Genomic DNA, 22,157 nt, shown 5'->3' with positions numbered 1-22,157 from the left:
CTGTGGTTTTGGCTTACTGGGGTTTCATTCTGAGCCACCGTACTCTTCACGTTCTCCCAAGGCTTCTTATTTTTAACTTTACGCGGCCGCCTCATCCAGAGCTTTTGCATCAAAAAAGTTTGGCTCGAGGAGGCTTCTGTCCACTTCCCATAGTGCTCTGCGGCGTCGCCGCAGACAGGTGGCTAACGAGGGAGGGGAAGGCTGGGCGGGGCCTCTGCCGACGGGGGCCGGGCCTGGTGGGCGGGGCCACGGCCTCAGTTCCGCGAGGGCGGCCAGCGTTGTTTCCAGGTGTCTTGGAAACCCAAACGCTTTGGTATCTGCTTTCGTCTGGTGGGGAGCACGCGAGTCCCCCATTTTTTCCCCTCTTTGTGCGGAATGAAAGGGGGCTTTTTTTTTTTTTTGGAGTCTACTGGAGCTGATGTCCATTCTTAGTCTTTTCTTGCCTCGTAACTTTGTATATAAAGGATAAGCGTTATTTAGGTTTTTTTGTTGTTTTTAACGTGGATTATTTTGCAGCGCAGCACTCATGCTGGCGATGTGGAGATGCGCCTGAAGAGACTTCCTCAGTTCAGGCTGGGCAGGTAACAGAAGGCGAGAAACAGCCTCTTACAAGAATAACATCACATTCAAAACCAAACCCTGTTAAAACTGTATTCACCTTTTCGTTCATTGTACATCTTTCCCATTCAGAATCATTACCGAGGTTTTGCACTGGCGATTTTAATTTTTTTGGTGGGACTGGGGTGTGAACTGATAGCCTTGTGCTACCCGATGAGCCACTCCCCCAGTCCGTGTTATTTTCATATTAAGTGCGTAGCAATTCTCACCTCCCATTGAGAACACTGTAATGCTGCTCTTTTCCCCACTTGAAACAAAGTCTCAAGAGTTTTGTTTTCCCGCTTTCGATGGAGACGTGATTTCAGAGAAGTATTTCCCTATTAGGAGAAAAACAACAAATAGATACAATGAAAAATACTTGCAGGGTGGTGTAGGGAACACTGAACTTCGGGTGATCAGGCCTGGCTTAAAGCAGCCAGAAACCACGCTTTTTCTGCCCCTTACTGTTTAGTTGGAACTGGGCCCAGTGTTGTCAGACATTTTAATCTCTAAGAAGAGCCAGAAATCTGGAGATGATAGACTATTTCAGTTTTTAAATACTGACTCAAAGTACCGACCAAACTAAACAAGTCATAGGCCAGGGGCAATCCCAGGCCAATAGTTTGCTACTCTGATCTAAATTATAAGTTGTTTACAACAGTGAGTTCATTTACTGTTCTTCATCCCCCAAACAGGTCCTTTCACATACTTAGTAGTCAGTAAATATGTTGAACAGAAAAAAGAAGAAATGGACGATGTCCCTAAAACGTTCATAGGAATAATGTGGTAGTGATTGCCTAAAACATCTCTAGAGAAAGATAATATTTGAATACTTAATTATACAGCACACAAAAAAGCACATTATCAAAAAAACCAAACAAAACAAAAACATTATCTCATTTAGTGCTTTTACAATCCTATTTAAGACACCCCCCCCCCTTTTATGAGGACACAGGCTAAGAGGGGTGAAGTCACTTGGCTAAGGTCCATAACAGCGAGTAAATGAAAAGCTAATGGCCTCTGAAGCAATGGCAAGTCTTAACGATTTGCAGTTGGAGCAAACCATTCATGGCCAGTGGATGTTTTATCTGTCTCTGTGGGAATTATAGCATGTTGGAAACTGAAGCATGTTGGAAACTGAAGCATGCCTTAACAAGGCTTGAGATATTGAAAGCACTTGTGTGACTTTATTGGTTGTCATTTAATAAGGCTTTTCAGAAATGGTGGCATCTTCTCCTTCACGATTAATGAAGGGGAAAAAGGAAAGGAACCCAATATTTATTTTAAGTTATATGTCAGGCTTTTAAATATCCATTAACTAATTTTTATAATGACTGAAACAGTCTTACCCTCATTTTACAGATGAGGAAAATGGGGCTTAGATTGGATAAGTCCCAGGTCACTCAGCTATTAAATGGCCAATTAGGCCAGTCTGCTCCCAGACTTGCTATTTGACCTCATGCTGAGATGTTTTCATACATGCTTGTTTATCCTTATTTGTATAGTGACTACCATTTGCCTATATGGGTTCAAGAGAAGTATTTTTTTATTTGAGTCCCAGTTGAGATCTGGATAGCATGACTAATGTATGGTAAAACTCTCAATTATGCTACTGTTGATTCTCAGAGGGCTGGGAAATTGCAGGTATGGCCTTTGTTCTAAAGCATTTATAGCTATGGATTTGCCAGAAGAGAGCCAGTGGGATGAAACTACCTGCAACTTGGCTATTTGTCAGCATCCACAGTGCTGGGCAACTGTCCGAAGGATTGAGAGGGGCCATCCTCGAATCCTGGGCTCACTGGGCAAAACTCCCCTGGATGTTCAAGGTGAATCAGCTAGCCTCTGTCTTCTTCCTCATGAGGTCCTTAAACTGTTTCCATTTGGCTCCCTCTCTCCTGGTAACACTTAACATGCTTTCTCCCGGGTTGCTTTCTCAGATAAACTCCCAGTGCTCACGGTTGCAAACTTCTCCAATTCCTACCTCCAGGCCAAGAGACTCACTCAGCAACATTTATCAGGATTTACCTTCACTAAAGCCCGTTCTTTATTGTGTCGGGGTTCAAAGCTTGACTTCAAGTTTCAACGAAGGTAAATTATCCTGGAATCTTCCTTTAGTGGATGGTTTTCTCAAATTTCTAGGTTATCATTTTCCCTTACCCACACAGGAGGCTTTGAGAAATCTGGATTAAAAAGGAAAATACTAATTCAGTTAAAGAAGTGGTGACTAGGTGGAAGGAAACAAAAAGAAAGCACTCTTCTTGTGTTTTAGGTGCTGGATAATTTAGAGCTGTACTGGTTTGCTAGTGCTGCCATTACAAAGTACCATAGACTAGGAGGGTTAAACAATCAAATTGATTTTGCTCCCAGTTCTGCAGGCTAGAAGTCTGAGATCAAATTGATAGCAGGTTCTTTTCTTTTCAGGCCTGTCTCCTTGGCTTGGAGCTAACTGTCTTCTTCCTCTGTCTTCACATGGTCTTCCCTATGTGGATGTGTCTGTGTCCTACTCTCATTTTATATTGGATTAGGACCTACTCATTTTACCTTAATTATCTTTTTAAAGACCCTGTCTTGCTGGGCACCCAGTGCCGGTGGTAGCTCATGCCTGTAATCCCAGCTATTCAGCAGGCAGAGATCAGGAGGGTCCCAATGCAGTACAGGGGCTTGAACTCTGGGCCTCACACTTTCTAGGTAGGCAAGCACTCTTACAGCTTGAGCCACTCCACAGTCCTTTTTTGTGATTTTTTTCAAGATAGAGTCTCCCAAACTCTTTGCCCAGGACTGGCTTCAAACTGCTATCCTCCTGATCTCTGCCTCCTTAGTAACTAGTAGCTAGGTGTGAGCCATCAGCGCCCGGCTCCTATTGATTTTTCCTAGGGTAAAGATGGTACAGGAAAGGATAGGACTACTTTTAGGTTCTCTAGGACTTGAACCCTGGGAAATGAGCAGCACCTTCCAGCCAAGACCTGTGTTGTGCTTCGCATCTGCACATAGGCACACAACACACTTCCAACTGCTGTCAGGTGCAGGTGTGTGATGTACTGTGACAAAGCAACTTCATCCATGTGGCTCCTGGTTTCCATCCCTCTTCTTCTGTGTTCTTGCTTTCTGCCTCATAGCCTCTGTTCTACACCAGTCTCTCATTGTCCCATGTGGGTTTCTGCAGGGCTTCTGAATGGATCTCCCTGCCTTTTCCCTCTAAACAATCTTATGTATGAAGGACAGATTAACCTTCCACGTTTGGCTCCTCTTTTTTGTTTTTTGGCTGTATTGGGGTTTGAACTTAGAGATTTGTGTTTAGTAGGCAAGTGCTCTACCACTTGAGCCATGACTCCAGCACCTTAAGATTAGTTCCCCCCACCCTTCCCCTGGGTACCTGTAATCCTAGCTACTCAGGAGGCAGAAATCAGTAGGATTGAGGTTTAAAGCTAGCCCTGAATAAATAGTTCATGAGACTCTATCTCTAAAATAACCAACACAAAAACTAACAAATTAGTTTTTTTGTTTTTTTTTTTTTGTGGTATGGGGTTTGAACTCAGGACCTTGTTCTTGCTAGGCAGGCACTCTACCACTTGAGCCACGCCTCCAGCCTATTTGGCTCCTCCTTAGCCAGAAAGTCCTCTCTTTTCTGACACCAGCTTTTCTGCCTCTGATATTTGTTCATGCAGTTTCCCCAAACTTTAAGGCCTCTTCCCTCTGTGCTGCTCAGTTAAGTCCCCAGACGTGGCCTGTACAGCTCTGCAAGATCCTGCCTTCCTAGCAGACCTCATCCTGTGTTTCCTCCTCTTTCTTCAACAGGTTCCAGCCACATTGCTATTTCTTTCTTTCTTTCTTTTTGTGGTATGGCAGGTGTTCTACCACTTGACCCACTCCACCAGGCCCACATCGCTCTTCCTACCCCACGGCCCATGAACCGGCTGTTTCCTCAGAGTGGAACAGTTTTTCTCTAACTTAAGAGTTTTGCAACCTAGAACTATTGACATTTTGGATCAAGTAATCATCACGGGGATCTGTCTGTTGCCTCAGTTCAGCTATGTCCTTGGCTTCTACTGATTGAATGATTGCTCAGTCATACCTCACCTGCAGTTGTAACAAACCAAAATGTGTCCACATATTGCCAAATGTCCCACACGGACAAAATTGGCCCTTGGTTAAGAAATACTGCCTTAGATCCTCCTGTGGATAATTCCTTTCGGTCCTTCAAATTTAAGCTTAAGAGTTGCTTTTCACACACTGGGGATGGTGCTGTGTGCTTGTAATCCCAGCTACTCAGGAGGTGGAGGCAGGAGGATTAGGAGTTCCAGGCCAGCCTAGGAGACCTTGTCTCAAAAACAAAATGAAAACAAAAGGGCTGGAGAGATGGCTCCCAAGCAGTAGAGCATTTGCAAATGCAAGGCCCTGGGTTCAAGCTCTAGTTTTTTGGGGAAAAAATTGTTTCTTTTTCAGAGATCTTTCTAAACCACCCTTCTTAAAATTTCCCCACACCTTTAGCATCATTTAATCTTGTTTCTTTTGCCTTTTGTTCTGATATGAAATGCATTTTATTGATTTGCTTGCTTCCCTTCTTTAGAATGTCAGTTCTGAGAACAGGAACTTCTGAGAGCAGGAACCATGTTTTTTGGTTCACTGCTCTGTCTCCTTCCTGTGTCTTCAGTAGTGCATGGCATAGAGTAGAAGCTCAAATGTCTGTTGAATAAGTGACTGCGCCCTCCTCTGCTGTCCAGTTTGTGTTTTCCATTTACCACTATCCCTAGGTACCCATTCTTCTAACCTAACCCAGCACTGATTGTCCCTGACGTACTTGTGGATGTCTTTATACATTTGTCCTGTTTGCTCCTCTGGATTTTAGGGAGCAGTTGTGATATCATTCATTTAGTCACTCATCCACCTCACAAATATATTTTAGTAGGGGCTACTGTTCTGGATGCTGGTGATACAACAATATTTTGTTTTCCTCATGTAAGACACAGTCTTTAAGCCCACAGGGTCTTCAATCTAACTGGAGAAGCAAACAAGTCAGTAGGTAGGGACATCCAGGGTGATGAATGTCTCAAGAAGACTGCCACTTCAGTATGTGGAAGCACTAGAAAGGGTTCCTTTCTAGTCACTGTCATCTGTACAAGTGGCACCAGTGCCTAGATCTGAAGTTTGAGCAGTCTGGTGAAGTGGGGGTCACATGTGGGAGATGAGGTGGAAGAGTTCTAAACTTAGAGGAATAGTACATGCAAAGGCCTGGAGGCAAGAGGAAAATTTTTAGGTATTAGGAAATAGTTCATTGTGTCTGCAACATTGAGCAGGAATAGAAGTGGGACCAGAGATGAGGCTGAGGAGGAGAAAATACTAGTAGAAACTGGGGCCTATATCATATGGGATTTTATAAATCAAGCCTACTGTTGGGTCTTTATTGTATACCTCTGCATTATTTTTTCATTCATAAACATAAGATGCTTAAAAAATAAATAGCAAGTGATATTCAAATATGAGAGTGGTATTCTTTTATTACAATAGTAAGTATACATAATAAAATTATTTTTTTAATAAAAATTACTATTTTATAAAAATTATGTATACTTATATAATTATAAGTACATTCACAATTGTGCAATCATCATCTCTATCCAGTACTTTTTCATCATCTAAAACAGAAACTCTGTCCTTTGGACAATAGCTCTTCATTCCCTCCTCTCAGACCTTGGAAATCTCTATTCTGTTCTCCATCTCCTTGAATTTGCCTATTCCAGGTACCTCATATAAGTGGAATCATACGAATCTGTCCCGTTGGGTCTGGCTTATGTCATTTAGTGTAATATTTTTTAGGTTCATCTCTACAGTAGCATATCAATTTCAAAAGCTGAATAATATTCTATTATATGTGTAAATCACATGTTTATTTCACATGCTTTTGAACATCTATATCAAAGGTACTTGATAGACTTTTAATGATGGTGATCTACCTGTCTCTGTGGCTGGAGAGAGAGGCGTAGGCTATGAATTTCACTTGCTGTCACACATGGTTGTGAAGTATTTACAGTGTGCAATGTCTATTTAGGATCCTCTTCTTTCATTTGGTTAGTATTAAATCCAAGGCTTGCTGTAGATAAGGAGAAGGGTTTAACTTTATCGTTCCAATGTCTTCTGTGTTTCTGTTTCATGTTTGGAACTCTCACTTTTTTAGGCCTCAGAGGAGTTTCCCTGACAAAAGTGTGATGGAGCATACTGATAGATTTCCAAAAGTAAGTTGCAAATGAAAAAGGCACCTCTTTGGGCTGGAGGCGTGGCTCAAGTGTAGAGTGCCTGCCTAGCAACCATGAGACCTGAGTTCAAACCCCAAAATCACCAAAAAAAAAAAAAAAAAAAAAAGGTACTACCTCCACATTTTGTCTTTACTAGTAGGAAGAAAATAGTTTGCCTTTAACATTATTCTTCAAAAACACTATACTCTGAATAATAATGATGATAATAACTGTCTTGTATTGGATCCTTACTCTATACTAAGGTCCATACTAAGGGCTTCATATGCTGTATTGTTTTCAGAAATCCCAGGCACAAGTGGGATTGATTTGTGGTGGTTTGATATAGGTGAGAATTTTCTGCCCTCTGTGTAGAGCATGTTTAGCTTCTAAGTAAACATTGTTATCTCATAGTCAGGAAAATGAAAGTGCTGGAATATCAGAACTAAAATAATGGGCCTTAAGATCATCTGGTCTGATAGTCTTCAAACTTTAAGAACTAAAATTCATGGTAAGAAATAGATTTTACAGCAAAGGATCATGGGATAATCTTCACCCTGACTGTGGGGGAGGTAATCTGATATTTTCTGTCCTATTCTGTTTTACTCTATTTCATTTTTAAACAGGTAGCTGTGACTCACAAAATTTGATTTGATGACCTATAAATAAGTTGCAGTTGCAATTCAAAGAACATTACTGTGTTCTATGTCATACATCGTACAGATAAGGAAACTCAGGTTCATATGAGAAATGATTTGCTAAGGTGTGTGTCTAATAGACGTAGAGCTAAATTACATCTTTAGGAAGAAAGCCTTTCCTACTTACCTACAGTAAAGAAAGATTTACTATTGTTTGCAGTCCTATTGGAGGGCTTTTATTTTTTCATGAACTGAGTCTCTGTCCAATACCATGTGGTAGAGAATGTAAGGGACTAAGAGAGGGCAGATGGGATTGAATGATGAATGGACAAGTCACTTTGCCTCCTTGATCTCTTTAGGTTACATTTTTTTTAACTAATTATTTGCAAAGGTACATATGAAGATGATTCTAAATTCAAAAGGCAATAAAATGTCTCTTTTGTTTTCCCCAAGCCAAATCAGTTCCTTTTAGCAAGAGCAACCTTATTTTTAACCACTTTGTGGGTTTTTTGGGGGGTTTTTTTGGTACATTTTATTAGGAATAGGGACTAAATGATTTACAAGGTTTCCTTGAAACCCTGAGTGTTGTAGGATCCTAAATAGCTACACGTGAGAAGAACTAACACTTGAACTTTCGTATAGATGTCTATAATTATAGACAGGCTATAAATAAAAGTAGAAAACTTGGTTCTGTCTCCATCCATTCTCTCCCCGCTCCCAAAATGCTGACTGATTACCTGCAGGGGACCTAAGTCTTTGGAGTGGAGTGGGCAGCATGAGTTGTTTCCCAGGTAAGCCCCAAGGTACCTTCATGTGGAATGGGGTTGGGAGTTAGCAGATCCATCCGTAATGTCACAGGGAAGCAGGTAGGGGAGGAGATTTTTTTTTTTTTTTTTGGCGGCACTGGGATTTGAACTCGGCCTCATGCTGGCTAATTAGATGCTTTTACTGCTTGAGCCATTCCACCAACCAAAGAGTTTTTGTTTAAATATGCTGGCTCTTGCAGTGTTTGTACTGACAACTGATGTAGTAGGCTGTTTGGGAGAATATTATGGTGATTTGGGGATTGGAAATGTCTTTTTGCTATTTTCTTTTTTTAGCCTGTGCTAATTGTAAAAAGGGTTTCATTGTGGTATTTCTATATGTGCATATAATGTACTTTGATCAAATTCATCCTCTTTGTTACTCTTCCTTATCCCCTCTCCTCCTTTTTTAAAACAATTTTAACTAGTTTCACTATACTATTTTCATAAACGCTTATGAAATACTTCAATTAATTTACCCTCCACCCTATTTTTTTTTTTTGGTGGTACTGGGTTTTGAACTCATGGCTTTCTGCTTGCTAAGAAGGCGCTTTACCACTTGAACCATTCTGCTAACCCTCTACCCTATTTTTTATCGCTTTTGAGCCACTAAACTTTTTGATTAGAATAATCTGGTCCTTAGTGCCAGCAGGAGCCCAATACTTCAAGCCATCTCTTTGTGGCTTTCTCTTAGCTTTCAGTGTTGAATTTGAATGAGACACAACTACCTTGCTCTGAAGATGTCAGAAATATGGTTGTAATCTGGATCCCAGAAAAAACGGAGAAGAGTATGAGGTGAGTATTGCATCTAGAACTTGAAGATTCTGTAAATTCTGTAAATTCCTACAGTCCTCAGCAAGCCTCCTTTTTGTGATCTCCCTTTTAAGTATCTCATTACAAGTAGCAGGAGGCCAAGCAAAGAGGTGGGCATTGTCTCTTGCTTCTGCCTCTGAAATTCTACACTGAAATTCTGTTTTAAAGCACTTTGAGATTCATGCTGTGAGACTTCTCTATATCAAATTCTACATGGCAGTAAATAGCATATAAGTCAGGGCCCAATTTATTAGTGAGATTTGATTAAGTCATAAATGCTCGCTATTCATTTTTTAAAATTAGCCCTCAGCAACTTGTGAAAGAGCTCTTGGTAAAGCATATGAACTGTGCTCTCTACCCCAAGGCTAGAACAGTGGTGCAAAAAGAATAACTTGTAGGACTTGTATATAAAGCAGAGTGTGACAGAGGTCATTTGGCAAAGGCCCAAAGGCTTACTAGTATTGACAACCATGGGGAAAGTTTTTTTTGATGACTGCTGAGGCTTTCATATTCTTGTGAAGTGGCTGAATTTCTTCTTAGTCAGCATCTTATTGATGTCAACCTCAAGAATTTTTCTTTTTACAAAATCAGACTGGTAAATGCTTCTTTAAGTATGCATTTTTGTCTGTATACACATAGTATCAACAACAAAACCTGTAGGAATTTATGTTCCTTTATCTAAAAGAAACCCAGAGGTAGGCGGGTCATGGCTAGTATGTCAGCTCTATGAGATAATCTGTGGGTTTTTTGTTTGTTTTTGTTTTTGTTTTTGTTTTGGGAGTATTGGAGTCCGAACTCAGGGCTTCATGCCTGCCAGGCAGGTGTTCTACTGCTTGAGCCACACCACCAGCCCAATCACACTTTATTATTGTTATTTTTTTGGTGGTACTGTTGCTTGAACTCAGGATCTTATGCTACCTGGGCAGGTGCTCTACTACTTGAGTCACTCCCTCCAGCCCTTCTGTGAGATAACCTGAAACCAGGGCTAATTCTAGTTTTCCAGGCCATCCCCCTTAGTCTGTGACTTCCATCTTCTAAAGTGCTTCATCGGTGTTTTTAAACTCCAAGTTGGCTGCTAGAGCTCCAGTTATCATTTCCATTTCCCAAGCAAGAAGGAGAAGAGGCTTGCACTTCACAGGCAGCCTACCACTTGAGGCACGTCCTTAGTCCTTTTGCTTATATTTTTTATTTATATATTTATTTTTTTGCAGTACTGGGGCTTGAACTCAGGGCCTACACCTTGAGCCACTCCACCAGCTCTTTTTGTGATGGGATTTTTTCGAGATAGCGTCTTGCAAACTGTTTGCCCTGGCTGGCTTCGAACCATGATCCTCCTGATCTCTGCCTCTTGAGTAGCTAGGATTATAGGTGTGAGTCACCAGTGCCCAGTATTTGCTTTTAGTTTGTTTTTCAGGTGGGGTCTCATACTTTTGCCCAGGCTGACTTCTGACCTCAATCGAGCCTTTTGTCTCTGCCTCCCAACAGGTGTGTGCCATTATGCCCGACTTGTTTTTTAGACAGAGCCTTACTAACTTTTGCTTGGGCTGTCTGTCCTTGAACCATGATCCTCCTACCTTTGCCTTCCAAGTAGCTGGGAATACAGGTCTGCACCACCATGACTGCCAAAAAAAAAAAGTGCTTTTTGATTATCTCCTCTGGGCTAAGCAGCAAGGATCCAGTGAGGAATGAATAGACTTGGTCCCTGTCCTCCTAGGGCCATATGGAGGGGTCAGACATTACAAACATAACCACACCTAAGTGTATAATTTCTAATTTGAATTCATACTGTGAAAATAAATTCAGAGAGAATGTTGGGGAACAAAATTTAGATGTGAGGGTGAGGAAGTCTTTCCAGCAGCAGGTATCTGGGTAGCAGGTACTGTTGGCGTCCAACCCAGCCATCCTTGAGTACTAATTAGAGATAGGAATCTCCATGGTCATTTTTCACAAATACACTTAGTGCTTCTGCTTAAGATGTCTGGGAGGAAGTCATGGTCATTCTTGTTTCAAGCTCAGCTGAGAAGACACCTACTTTTTGGCATGGGAAGAAGAGAAGAAAGAAATTGAAAGGGGTGAGTTCAATATTTTGCCTAAATGTTTGTGATACTACTCTGAAGGGCTTATTTTTGTTTTCCTTTTAGGTCTCCCCACCCCACCCCTACCCCCTATAAATGAAAAAAATCTGCAAATGAAATCCCTCCTTTAGAAATAATTACTGAGCCTCTTCAGGTTCCCTTTCCTTTTCTGCTCCCTGTAAGAAGGTGAAGAGCACCTTGAAGAGATGAGAGGAGAAACCATTGGATATTCAGGGGGACTTTTTGATCAGTTGAAAACTAATCCTCAGTGTGATGGGAGAGAATTCCAATGGACTAAAAGTTTTAAGACCTGGACTTCCAACTCTAAATTCTGCCATTTATAGGTAACTGTGAGCTCAGATAAGTCATCAGACTACTATATTCATGAGAGAAATGTCTTGTTCCACTTCATTCATTATGGAATCCACCCACCTGCTAGCCCTATGCTTGGCGTATAGATGATACCAGTTAGTTTGTTGAGTGAATAAACAAATGACCTCTCTGGAAAAACAAAACAAAACGATTTCTGTGTGGTCTGAATACAGCAATAGGAATGGGAACCTGAGAAGAGGAAATAGGGTGGCCCTTGGGGTCAAGAGGATTTAGGAATGACTGGAGTGGGTCTGGAGCAAGTTTGCGCGTCAGGGTAGAACGTTGGGGAGAAACTTGAAGAGAGTGGTTTGGAGCATTCTTTGCAATGTTTCTCTTCCAGGAAAGTAAGCCACCTCTGTGTCTCCCTGGAAGGCAGTACACAGACACACGCTTGGAAACTCCAGGAGTGGTGGTGCCTCCCCCATCTCCAGTACACTTTTTTGAGCAGTCGAGTTCGGAATCTGTCCCGGTCTGGGCCCATGCTGACTCACTACCTCAGGATCTGCTGAAGGAGTGGTGAGTGTCATGAGGCTGGGAGAATCGAGTCCTGCTCTTCACTAAAGCTGGTATGGGTCTAAGCAGTTGCTCTTTTTGAGTAGAGCAGGGAATGAGCTGTCATCCAACTTGTTTACTGAATTCTTAGACCTACCAACAGGTAGGGATGACAGTCATGGTCAGTCAAGCACTTACCATCTGCCAGGCCCTGGGCTAAGCACATTATATGAACTCTCATTTAATCCCTCACCAGGAGGTAGCACTATTCTGTTTTGTTTTTGTAGCTGAATTATGGATAAAGGGAAGGCAGCAGGGTGTGTATAATTTGGAGAGTGACATCCTTTAAATTTCATATTGAAACTTAACTGTGAATTTCGATAATTTAGCCTCTTTCAGCTTCAATATTGTAAGGGGTTTTAAGGGCTTAGAGATACAAAACACACAAGCCTGACATAGAGTAAATGCTTAATAAACCCACTGTGGTTACCATGGCTGCATTGCAAAGGTGTTTCTGGATGAACACTGTGGGAATAAGCCTTTCTGGATACAAAGTGAAATTTCTTCAGATTTGGAGTCCTTTTCATCTTTCTCATCAGCTACACTCTCTAGGAAGAGCTGTTCTTGACTGTCTGGCTGTCTCTGTTGTCTTCAGCCTTTTGCCAGATGGAGGAAATAATGTGCCCTGTGCAGAGATGAAGCTACAGTTATCTGTGATGAAAAGGAATCTTCCTCTGGAAAAGAACCGTCCTGACAGTGAAATTTCTTCTAAGATGTTTCTAACTATACAACGCCTCACCTTGCAAGTAAGAGCCAGGAAATCTCAGAGGAAGAGGCCTACATGAACATCCAAACCCATTTAAAAGCCAAAAGTTAGTCCCTCTTTCTACTCTGCCCTGCTCTCTGGACACAGGCTCCACAGAAGGATGGGCTGTGTGTAGGTCAAAGCAATGAAGAAAAGGAGGGAGAAAAGCAGTATTTACACTTCTTCTGCACTTCATTTCCCACACCTTTCCTTTCCTCCACAGCCCCTGGTACAATGCTGCAAAACACTGGGTTCCCAACATGTGCTTGTTGACTGGATGAATAAATGCTTTTGGGGAAGGGAAAGGCCCACAGAAGAGCTTTTCTTCTTTTCCTTCAGACACCATCATTGCGCTATCCTGAGGGTGTGAAGAAATTGCACTATAACCTGAAGAGAGATGGTAATTTTGGCGGTACTGGTGGATTTACAGTCGCCTTCCCCCAGCCCACATTTCTCTTACTTTAACTTGGTCCCCATTTAGTTAGGTTTGTTGTCACAGTCCTATAGGGTGACAAGTAGAACTCAGGAAACTCCAGTGTCAGGAAGCAGTCCCCACTCCCACCCCCACCCCCCCACGGTCTGGTCCTGACCATTGCAGGAGAGCCACCTTAGTAGGGCAGGTCACAGCAGGCAGGAGGCTGTGGGGCCCTCAGTGGGAAGAGGTCTGAGCTGGCCCTCTGGTCACCAGGTTCCAGGAAGCAGCAGCAGTGGCAGCAGCAGCGCCAGCAGCAGCAGCAGCAGCAGCAGCTGAGGAAGATGAAAACCACAGCTAAGAAACAGGTAGAACAGCAATGAGGGAAGCCTGAGGACTCACTGGGCGTGGGAGAAGTGGGTGCAGCCCAGGATGGGAAGGAATACCTGAGCAGTGGGATTCTTCCTGTCTGTGTATGGATAGAACATTCCTATCTAGTGTAATGTTAAGTTCCTTCTTTTCAATTCTTTTAGCAAAAGCTTTCTTTACTTTCAAAGTCCTCCTCATGTGAGCTTCAGGAGGCTAGAAAGAAATCCAAGAGTGATCCAGAGAGCCAGAAATCTTCATGTAAGCATTCACTTGCCATCATCTATAACCCTGTATATGCTAAGGAGACATGTAAGGGGCCTGTGCTTGGTTAAGTCATAGAATTCCAGGGTGTAGCTGAGGGAAGGAAAAGTCAAACATGCCTATGTCATTTTGGAGACCTGCCTTTGTCGGGTACTTGGAATTCTTCTGGAAATGCTCGGTCTGGACGGCTGGCCTACCATGTATTACCACCAAAGAGTTACTAAGCAAGCAAGTGGACCGTATCTGCTTCACATGAGCATTTGAGAGATGACTGCAAGTGTGAGTCAGTCATGTTTTCTTCAGGACCTACCTTAGAAAAAACAGAGTGGGAGCCAAGCATGGTGGCATATGCCTATAATCTCAGTACTCAGGAGGCTGAGGCAGGAGGATCTCAAGATCAAGGCCAGCCTGGGCTACATAGGAAGACCCTGTCTCAAGAAATAAAACAAACAAACAAACAAAAAAAAGGAAAACAAAGAATGGTTTGAGGATCAAACGTAGGAGCAAGCTCAGGTTATGGAAGAGAAGAATCCCTGAGGCCTCATTGGCCAATAGGGCAGGGGAGAACTTGGGCCCCTCACTAGAGCCTCAGAATGGTCCTGAGGAAGCAGAGCTCCAGGATCCCCTGGCTTCCCCACCATGAGCTTGACCGTTCAGGAGCTCAGGTTGAAATCGGCACTTTGCGTAGCCCCATCCAGGCAGCAGCCAGTTCTCAACAGGCAGTCCTTTCCTTCCAGTGTTCATGCTGGAGGCCAGAGTAATACCTTCCCTTTTAGAGCCCCTATTTTGCCTGAGCTGAGGGATGCACTTAGCCCTATCCTCTGCCATTTCTCAGCTTCAATGCAGAGTGAGGGGGGTGCTAAATCTTGCAAGACTCCTCTCTGCTCAGACTGCATGTTGCTGGCCTTAATGTGAAAACTACTGTTTAGCCATCAGAATTGACTCAGCAGTCCTGGGGCCCGGGGAGGGATCTCTCTGGTGAGGTGTTCCTGAAAATGATGAACTCAGGGCCTCATGCTTGCTAGGAAAGCACTCTATCACTTGAACCACTCTGTGCTAGCTGTTTCCTATGCTGGGTATTTTTGAGATAGTGTCTTTCGAGCTATTTGTTGGGGATGGTCCTCCCGATCTCTGCCACCTGCTTAGCTAGGATTACAGGCATGAGCCTCCAGTGCTTTCGGATACCAACAATGTCCTCTAATTTGAAGATATAAGAAATGTCCTGACTTTCACATGGCAGGTAGAAGAATCATGGCCCAGGGTGGGAGGTAACTTGTCTGAGGCTAGCACCTCATCCAGGATGATCGCAACCATTCCCTCAATTCCATTCTGCTGCCTTTTGTGTTTCTCCTGATGCTTCCCTTTTGAGTTATGTTCTTAGAGAGATGGCCTGAGCTCCCTGAGTTGAGAAGGGATTCACAGAAGAGATGACTTTTGAATTGGATCCTGTGAGAATTTTCTTGATATGGAAAAGAATTCCTGGAAGTGGGAATAGCTTGTGCAGAGGCATCTTGGAGGAACTTGGCTGCTCAGACAGCATGGCTGTGGGTATATAAGGGAGAGTGAGAGACCAGGACAATCAGGTAGAAAGGGCCTTGTATAAACTGCATAGAGGGCTAACCTTTCTACCCTTACTACAGCCAGCTGAGAAGGTTTGAAAACACCCCAGACCTTTTAGATCAGAATTCCTGGTACTGGGCACCAGGCCCCAGTGCTTCCAGGTGTGCAGCTAAGGTGAGACCCAGTGCTGGCAGGCAGCCAACCAAAGTGTATCTTTTAGCATAATACTGCTGGTGGCAGCTTGGAAGATGTTTGCTTAGAGGAGGGAAGTTTGAGAAAGGAAAGAAAGTGCATTTAGGGACTAGTTGGGGAAACAGCTGGTACAAAAGAAATGTAAAGCCAAAACCTTTTGTCAGAAGCCAATATGGGTACATTAGGGATGGCACAAGAAGGTGAGTCATGTTCTGACAAGAGGAGTTGCCATGAACTGAAAGATAGAGTTCTGGTTTCTTTTGTAGCCGTTATGTGTAGGTGTTATTTTGTAATAGATGTGGTTATAGTCCTAAGTAAGTAGAATCACAAATAGAACTCAGAAGGCCTTATAACAGTGTTTACATATATCCAAACATCACATGGAGCCCCATGAATAGGTACAGTGTCTCTGTGTCAATTAAAATAATAATAATAATAATAATAATAATAATAAGAGAACACAACAACAAAAGAATTCAAAAGGCTATCTCCTTTTCATCTGCCATTGGGGTCTTGTCCTAGACAGGGATTCTCTTGTAGACTAGGGATCAACTAGCAGCCCAACAATGGTATACAAAGTGCCAGTAAGAGGAGCATTGAATTGACTTTGTGGTTACTAGGTCAGTCAACTCTGTCGGTTTCAGAAAGTGATGTGAAGTTGGTGGAGATGGAAGCCATCTCAAAGCAGGTGAGTGTGTATCAGGGCCTCTGGTAGGGCCCAGGTTTAATTACCTCTTACTGTGTAACAAACCACCCCAAAGTACAAGCCATAGTAATTTGTCATTTCTGCTGAATCTGTGGGTCAGCTGGACAATCATTCTGATCCTGCTTGAGGTCACTCAGTGATGCTGGATGGGGATTGTGGTTTGTTTGAGTTTCATAGCTTAGTAGTCACTTTCTTCTTTCTCTCTCTCTCTTTGGTGGTACTGGGGTTTGAACTCTGGGCCTCATGTTTGCTAGGCAGGTGCTCTACCACTTGAGCCACTCTGCTAGTAGTAGACACTTTCTTAAGTGATGGGCCTGGAACAGAATAAGTGTCACTTCTCCCATCTTTTGTTGGTCAAGGAGGTCACAGTTCAGACCAGATCCACAGGTCTATATATTTTTTTGTGGCACTGGGATTTGAACTCAGGGCTTCATGCTTGCTAGGCAGGTGCTCTACCACTTAAGCCATGCTTCCAGTCCTTTTTGCTCTGGTTGTTTTTGAGATAGGGTCTTGCTTTTTGCCTGGGCTAGCCAATCCTCCCCATACCGAGTAGCTTAGGATGACAGGTTTGTCACCATACCCAGCTATTGGTTGAGATGGGATCTTGTGACTACCCCCCTCCCCATTGTCCTCCAACCAAGAGCCTCCTTATTTCTACCTCCTGGGTAGCTAGGATTACAGGGATGAGCCACTGGTGCTTGGCTAGATTGTACCTCTTTTTCTTTTCTTTTCTTTTTTTTTTTTTTTTTGTGGTACTGGGACTTAAACTCAGATCCTACACCTTGAGCCACTCCATCAGCCCTTTTTTGTGTAGGGCTTTTTTTAGAGATAGGGTCTCATAAACTATTTGCCTGGGCTGGCTTCAAACCAAGATCTTCCTGATCTCTGCCTCCTGAGTAGCTAGGATTATAGGTGTGAGCTACTGGTGCCCAGCTAGACTGCACCTTTTGATGAGGGGAGCAGCATATGTATCCAAAAATGTGGGGAGTTTTTGGCAGCTTGTTTAGAGGTGGTCTGCCCTTATTTGATTTCTGGGAATGGGGGAGTAGTGGGTTCTGTCTTCATCTGGACAGCTGGGATGGCAAAGAATGTATGATATAAACTTGTCTTCAGTCCCAGGAGGTGCGTCTTTGTCCTGTCTTAGGTATTAATTTCTCCAAGAAAAATATGTTCTAGAAAATTCTTTAGTTTACTAAGATCTTAAGTCCCATTTCCTTATTCCTACCCCAATGAATTTTAGGGTGTCATAACGCAATCAGTGATGGATGACTTTGACAACTACCTGGCTTTGCTCTCCAGTCTGGAAAGTAAGTCATTAGGGTGGAGGAGCCTTAGTAAGTGACTAAGGATAGGGAGAGCTGAACCTGTATTAATCAGGTAGCATAGCTCTCTGGAGAGACAGTCCTCATTCTTCAGAGGGGTCCCAAGGATATCCAGCCTTTTCTTTTCTGTATTCTACTTGTCAGTTATTTGGGGAAGGCTATAGGTACAATTAACGGCTGAGTCTTCTTTTAGGTACTGACAAATCTGAGACAGAATTCTCTTACAACGAAGCTAGTCTTCCAGAGGATGCTACGTTGGGAGCCTCAGCTGCTGTCCACAAGAAGGCCCTCAAAAACTTTTCAGAAAGTATGGCGAAAATAGGCTGGAACCCTGAGCTCAAACTGCTAAGGATTCTTCAGGCTACTGCTGATGAGGAAGAGGAAAACCATCCATCAGGGGCTCAGAGTGTGGAGTCTCTGGAACTATAGGCCCAGGGCATCACTTGGGCAACCTTATCCAGAGCATCCTGAGGGCAGTGGCCTTTGACATAGGCAGAATTGAGAGGAGACTCCTGTTCTCTGGAGCCTTCACCAGGCCTGCGCTTATTCTTCATTCACTGTACTGCCCTCTAAAATAAGTGAGTGAGAAAGAGCACCACCCTTTTTAAATATAGGTGACTTCTCCATTAGGGTTTGAATAATTTTAATGATTAAACTAAACGCTTCTCAATCAAAAGACTCATTCTCTGTTTCTGGGAGGAGGGGAGAGGGGAGGGTCACTTTTATCTCTTCTATAAAGTTCTGAAATGTTTTTAGTTGTGGGAAGCTGGATTTGGCCTGTGGGAACCCCCATAGGAGGTTACTCTCATTTCCTGGACATGGTTTCTTTTGGAGGTGGGGTCCACGGCATTACCAGATAGTATTCATTGTGTCCCATGTATGTGGCACTGGACTTAAATTAACCTGGAAGAGCTAATGCTCCTGCTTCTAAGGCACTGAGCCTACAGGCAAGTTTTAATGATGCTAATGAAGACTCAGAATACCTAAGTCTCAGGAGCCCGCTGACTTGGTTTTTGGACCATCATCCTCCTATCTATGGTCTTCTGTATAACTGGGAGAACAGGCATGGTCTATCATGCCTGGTTTATTGAATATGACCTTGAACCACAAGCCTCTGGATCGCTGCCTCTCGAGTAGTTGGGATTACAGGCATGAGCCACCATGCCTGGCTTAAAAACTTTTAACATAGTAAAATTTCAAGTTTACATAAAAGTAAAGAGTAATACATGGTATCTAGGACATGGTCAGGAAAAGCATTGGCTTGGGCTCCATGCTTGAGGAAGACCTGTACTGGCTTTCTTCTGGCCATGTTGCTCCTCATGAGAAGTCTGAAGACCAAGAGCATGTATGCCATCTTGGAGTCTGTATCTCCTGTTTTGCATTTTGCACCTGACACCTGGAATTCACTACCCAAATGGGCTCATGCCTGCTTCCATGGCCTGTGTAGGACTCTTTCCTGGGTCCAGCCACCCAAAGGGTGGTCTGCCCTATCAGTGTGTGCACTGCTAAGTTTGAAGTAGCCAGAGAGAGGAGTCCAGAGCTTGAACTTGGGGACTAATGTATCTGCATGTATGAGTTTTCCTGTTAAGAGTGGGAGCTGGGATGAGAAGGGTAGGCCATGGACTGTGGCTGCTTCTTATCATGCTATACATCAGGTAGGGGCCTCAAGGAATCTGAATTCTGAATGAACCTGGCCTTCTGGGTCATAAGAGTGTACTGGTAAAGGTAGGAGGATAGAGTATGTTTTCTTTAACAATTTTATAGTTTGATTTATAGTTTTTAAATGTTTTGAAATGGTTAGTAGATCTGGCTTTGTACTCTTAACCTGTGTCCTGCAAAAGTTAGGTTTGGGCCTGCACATAACCTTTGTCTGGGAGAAATTTTAAGGAGGGAGAATTTAACCCCACAGCTTAGCCAGGGAAAGGTCAACCAGGGCCCTTCTATTCTCGGTGGTACCATGCCCAAAGTAGAGCCTTCTTCCATAGTGGGAGGCTAGGTGGAAGAAGGGAACCCCCACTTCCATCGGCTGTACTCCCCTGAAACCTAGTCTTGGCAACAGGTAGCTGAGAGTTGGCATCCTGTTCCTCCTGTGAAGACAGCCCTGTGACTTGGAGTGGAGCAGAAACATCCCTGTGTTCTTGGCTGTAGCAGGCTGGAGTACGGTTTCTGTCTCACGTAGGGATTGGCAGAGAGAGCATGGGTTGTGGTTCACATACCACAAACTCTCAGAAATTCTTACTGAATTTTTGTAGATTTTCCTGAACAAATGTTTCTTCACTTTCTGTATGCCCTTACAACCATTCCCAGAGACTGTAAATGCTGTATTGTTTTAAGTGAGTTTTAGCAGTTTTCACTGGAGAACTACCACTGGGGAGTTTCAAGTCTCCATAGATTTGAATTTACAAATCTATGATACTACAATAGGAGCTCCTCACCTGGTGATACCACAGTTAGAGCTCAGACTGGGTTTGATATCTTTCTTTAAAGAGAAACTTTTCCCTCATTAGTTGTTTGTATGTCCTAAGTACAGGTTGTACAGGAAGGGCAGATTAAACATGATCTCACAACAGACCAAATTAGAAAGCCAAGTATGCCTCCCCGGTCCTCTTTTCCAAGCTAAATCAAAATTATATGACATCATTTGTGTTACTCGTCTGAACTATAATTAGCTGAATCTTTGTGGTGAGAAGAATCAAAGAGGTGTTATGTGGGATGTTTTCCTGAAAATAACCATTTCTGAAATTTACATTGCAGAATGACTTCTATAGGCTGGCTTAAAAACTTTCAACTTTTTTTCACTTCTCCTTAGCCTATCTTTGACCTGTTCACAGGCATAAACTTAGTTTCTAGGAGTCAGTAGTGGCATGAGGATGGGATGGGGTGTATCTTTCATTTGCTATTTTATCTGAACATTCAGGCACAGAAGAGGAGTTCTTAACTGTTTTATAACTAGCTCAGCTTATTGTTTATTTGCTGAAGCAACTCTCAAAAATTGGAGTATTCTTTTAAGTCCTGCTGATGAGTGCAAAGTTGCCTTTTGAATCATGAAATATTTTGAGTATTTTGAGTAAGAAGATATTTGCTATCTGAACACAGGCCTCTGCTTCTGTTTTCAAACATTCGCAGGCTGGAACTTTATTCACCCTTGCCATGCCAATTGCTCAGAGCTGAATAATCACAAACAGAACTTTGGGAAACATAACATATATAGCATATTAGTTTTCATTGTCCTGTATGCCCACTATTTTGCTCCATTCTCTGGCCAACTTTATAGATTGATGTCAGTTGTCTCCATTTTATAGATTAGGCTCAGAATTCCGGACTGATGATGGATGGCCCAGTGGGGCCTTTGAATGAATCAGAAAAAGGCATTCTTTCAGACCCTTGACCACCATTGGCTGGAATTTTTTCTTTTTATCTTTTTTTTTCAGTATGAAGATTAAACCTAGGGCCAAGTCCTCTACCTCTGGAATCACACCTCCAGCCCCGAAAAATTTTATCCTAATGAATCTACAAAGCTGTAATGATTTCAGTGTGAGCAGTACCCCTTGAGTTGATCTACCACCTTTTCAATGCACCTAGTGGCCCTGCTAGAAAGGTTCAGTCAAAGGCCAGCAAGGAAAGGGGCTTAGCACCTGAGTCTTCTCTGTCTTTGTGCTTTATATATGGATCCCTCTTTAACTCCCCATTTTTAAATGTAAGCTGAGACAGGACACCCTTAATCAGAAAGGAAGGATGAAGCTATGTAGACAAGAACTGACTAATGGGGAGGAGCCCTCACAGATCCTTGGCCCTGCCTGCCAGTGTTCTAATAGAGGAGACAGGTAACTGTTGCTAACTGCTATGTCCCACCACCAGCATTTTAGGAAGAAGGAAAAGTAAGACTCAACCAGAATTGCCTAGAGATCTGCTTTACATATTTAATCTGACAGGAGTATGAAAGGTATAACGTGTTCAAATATTATCCCAAGAGACTAATATTCCCTAAAAACTACTCCTTAGTTTCCTTCATTCTTTGTGATCCCTGCCACAGATGGGCCATTTGACTTGGGTCACCATGATTTTCTGGGCATACTTCCTGGTAACACCTGGCCCAGTATGATCTGTGTGCAGAAGCAGTCAATGAAATACCTTCAGACATCCTAGGTCCACACTGTCTTCCTCTCAGAGCCAGCCACCCTGTTTGGGTATTGGTCCTGACTACTGGGGTGACAAAGAACTGTGTTCTTTGTTTTTGGGATATAGAAAGCTTCCTAGGTTTGGTGGAGGGGTCAAGGTTTCAGCTATGATACAGTGACTCTTTAAAAAGTCAGTTTATTCAAATGAAATTAAAGGAATTGCTTTGCTAGATTAAGGACAGAAATACCCCTGGCCTTTAGATGGAAATGATTAGAGGTCCTCTGGAGTCCAGAAGGAATCTGGGAAAGAATTTGTAAATTTTCTCTTTCACTTGCCATAAGGTACCAGAGTATGAAGTGAATTTGCCATTTTTATGCATTTATTTAACAAACAT

At 42.8% G+C, this 22,157-nt stretch overlaps 1 protein-coding gene across 5 annotated transcripts; it reads left to right on the top strand.

Annotated features, from left to right (window-relative positions):
- The first annotated feature begins 87 nt into the window (after positions 1–87).
- On the top strand, positions 88–18,304 carry C13H9orf43 (chromosome 13 C9orf43 homolog). Of its 5 annotated transcripts, none has more exons than XM_074051220.1 (15): positions 88–178; positions 517–581; positions 2,333–2,423; positions 2,585–2,685; positions 6,770–6,827; positions 8,960–9,060; positions 11,090–11,150; positions 11,866–12,041; positions 12,673–12,823; positions 13,162–13,222; positions 13,511–13,602; positions 13,768–13,861; positions 16,237–16,304; positions 17,563–17,629; positions 17,838–18,304. In XM_074051220.1, the coding sequence occupies exons 2-15, from the start codon at positions 544–546 to the stop codon at positions 18,071–18,073; spliced, it is 1,395 nt and encodes a 464-aa protein (XP_073907321.1). In that variant the 5' UTR covers positions 88–178; positions 517–543; the 3' UTR covers positions 18,074–18,304. The 5 variants fall into 5 exon arrangements, with proteins under 5 accessions (XP_073907321.1, XP_073907320.1, XP_073907319.1 ...); XM_074051219.1 differs by having other exon boundaries at positions 113–178; positions 2,262–2,423; positions 2,535–2,685; XM_074051218.1 differs by lacking the exon at positions 88–178 and having other exon boundaries at positions 199–2,423; positions 2,535–2,685.
- Positions 18,305–22,157: the final 3,853 nt, after the last annotated feature.

This window comes from Castor canadensis, chromosome 13 (genome assembly GCF_047511655.1).
Source record: "Castor canadensis chromosome 13, mCasCan1.hap1v2, whole genome shotgun sequence".
NCBI lineage: Eukaryota > Metazoa > Chordata > Mammalia > Rodentia > Castoridae > Castor > Castor canadensis.
This window is presented reverse-complemented; position numbering and strand designations above follow the sequence as displayed.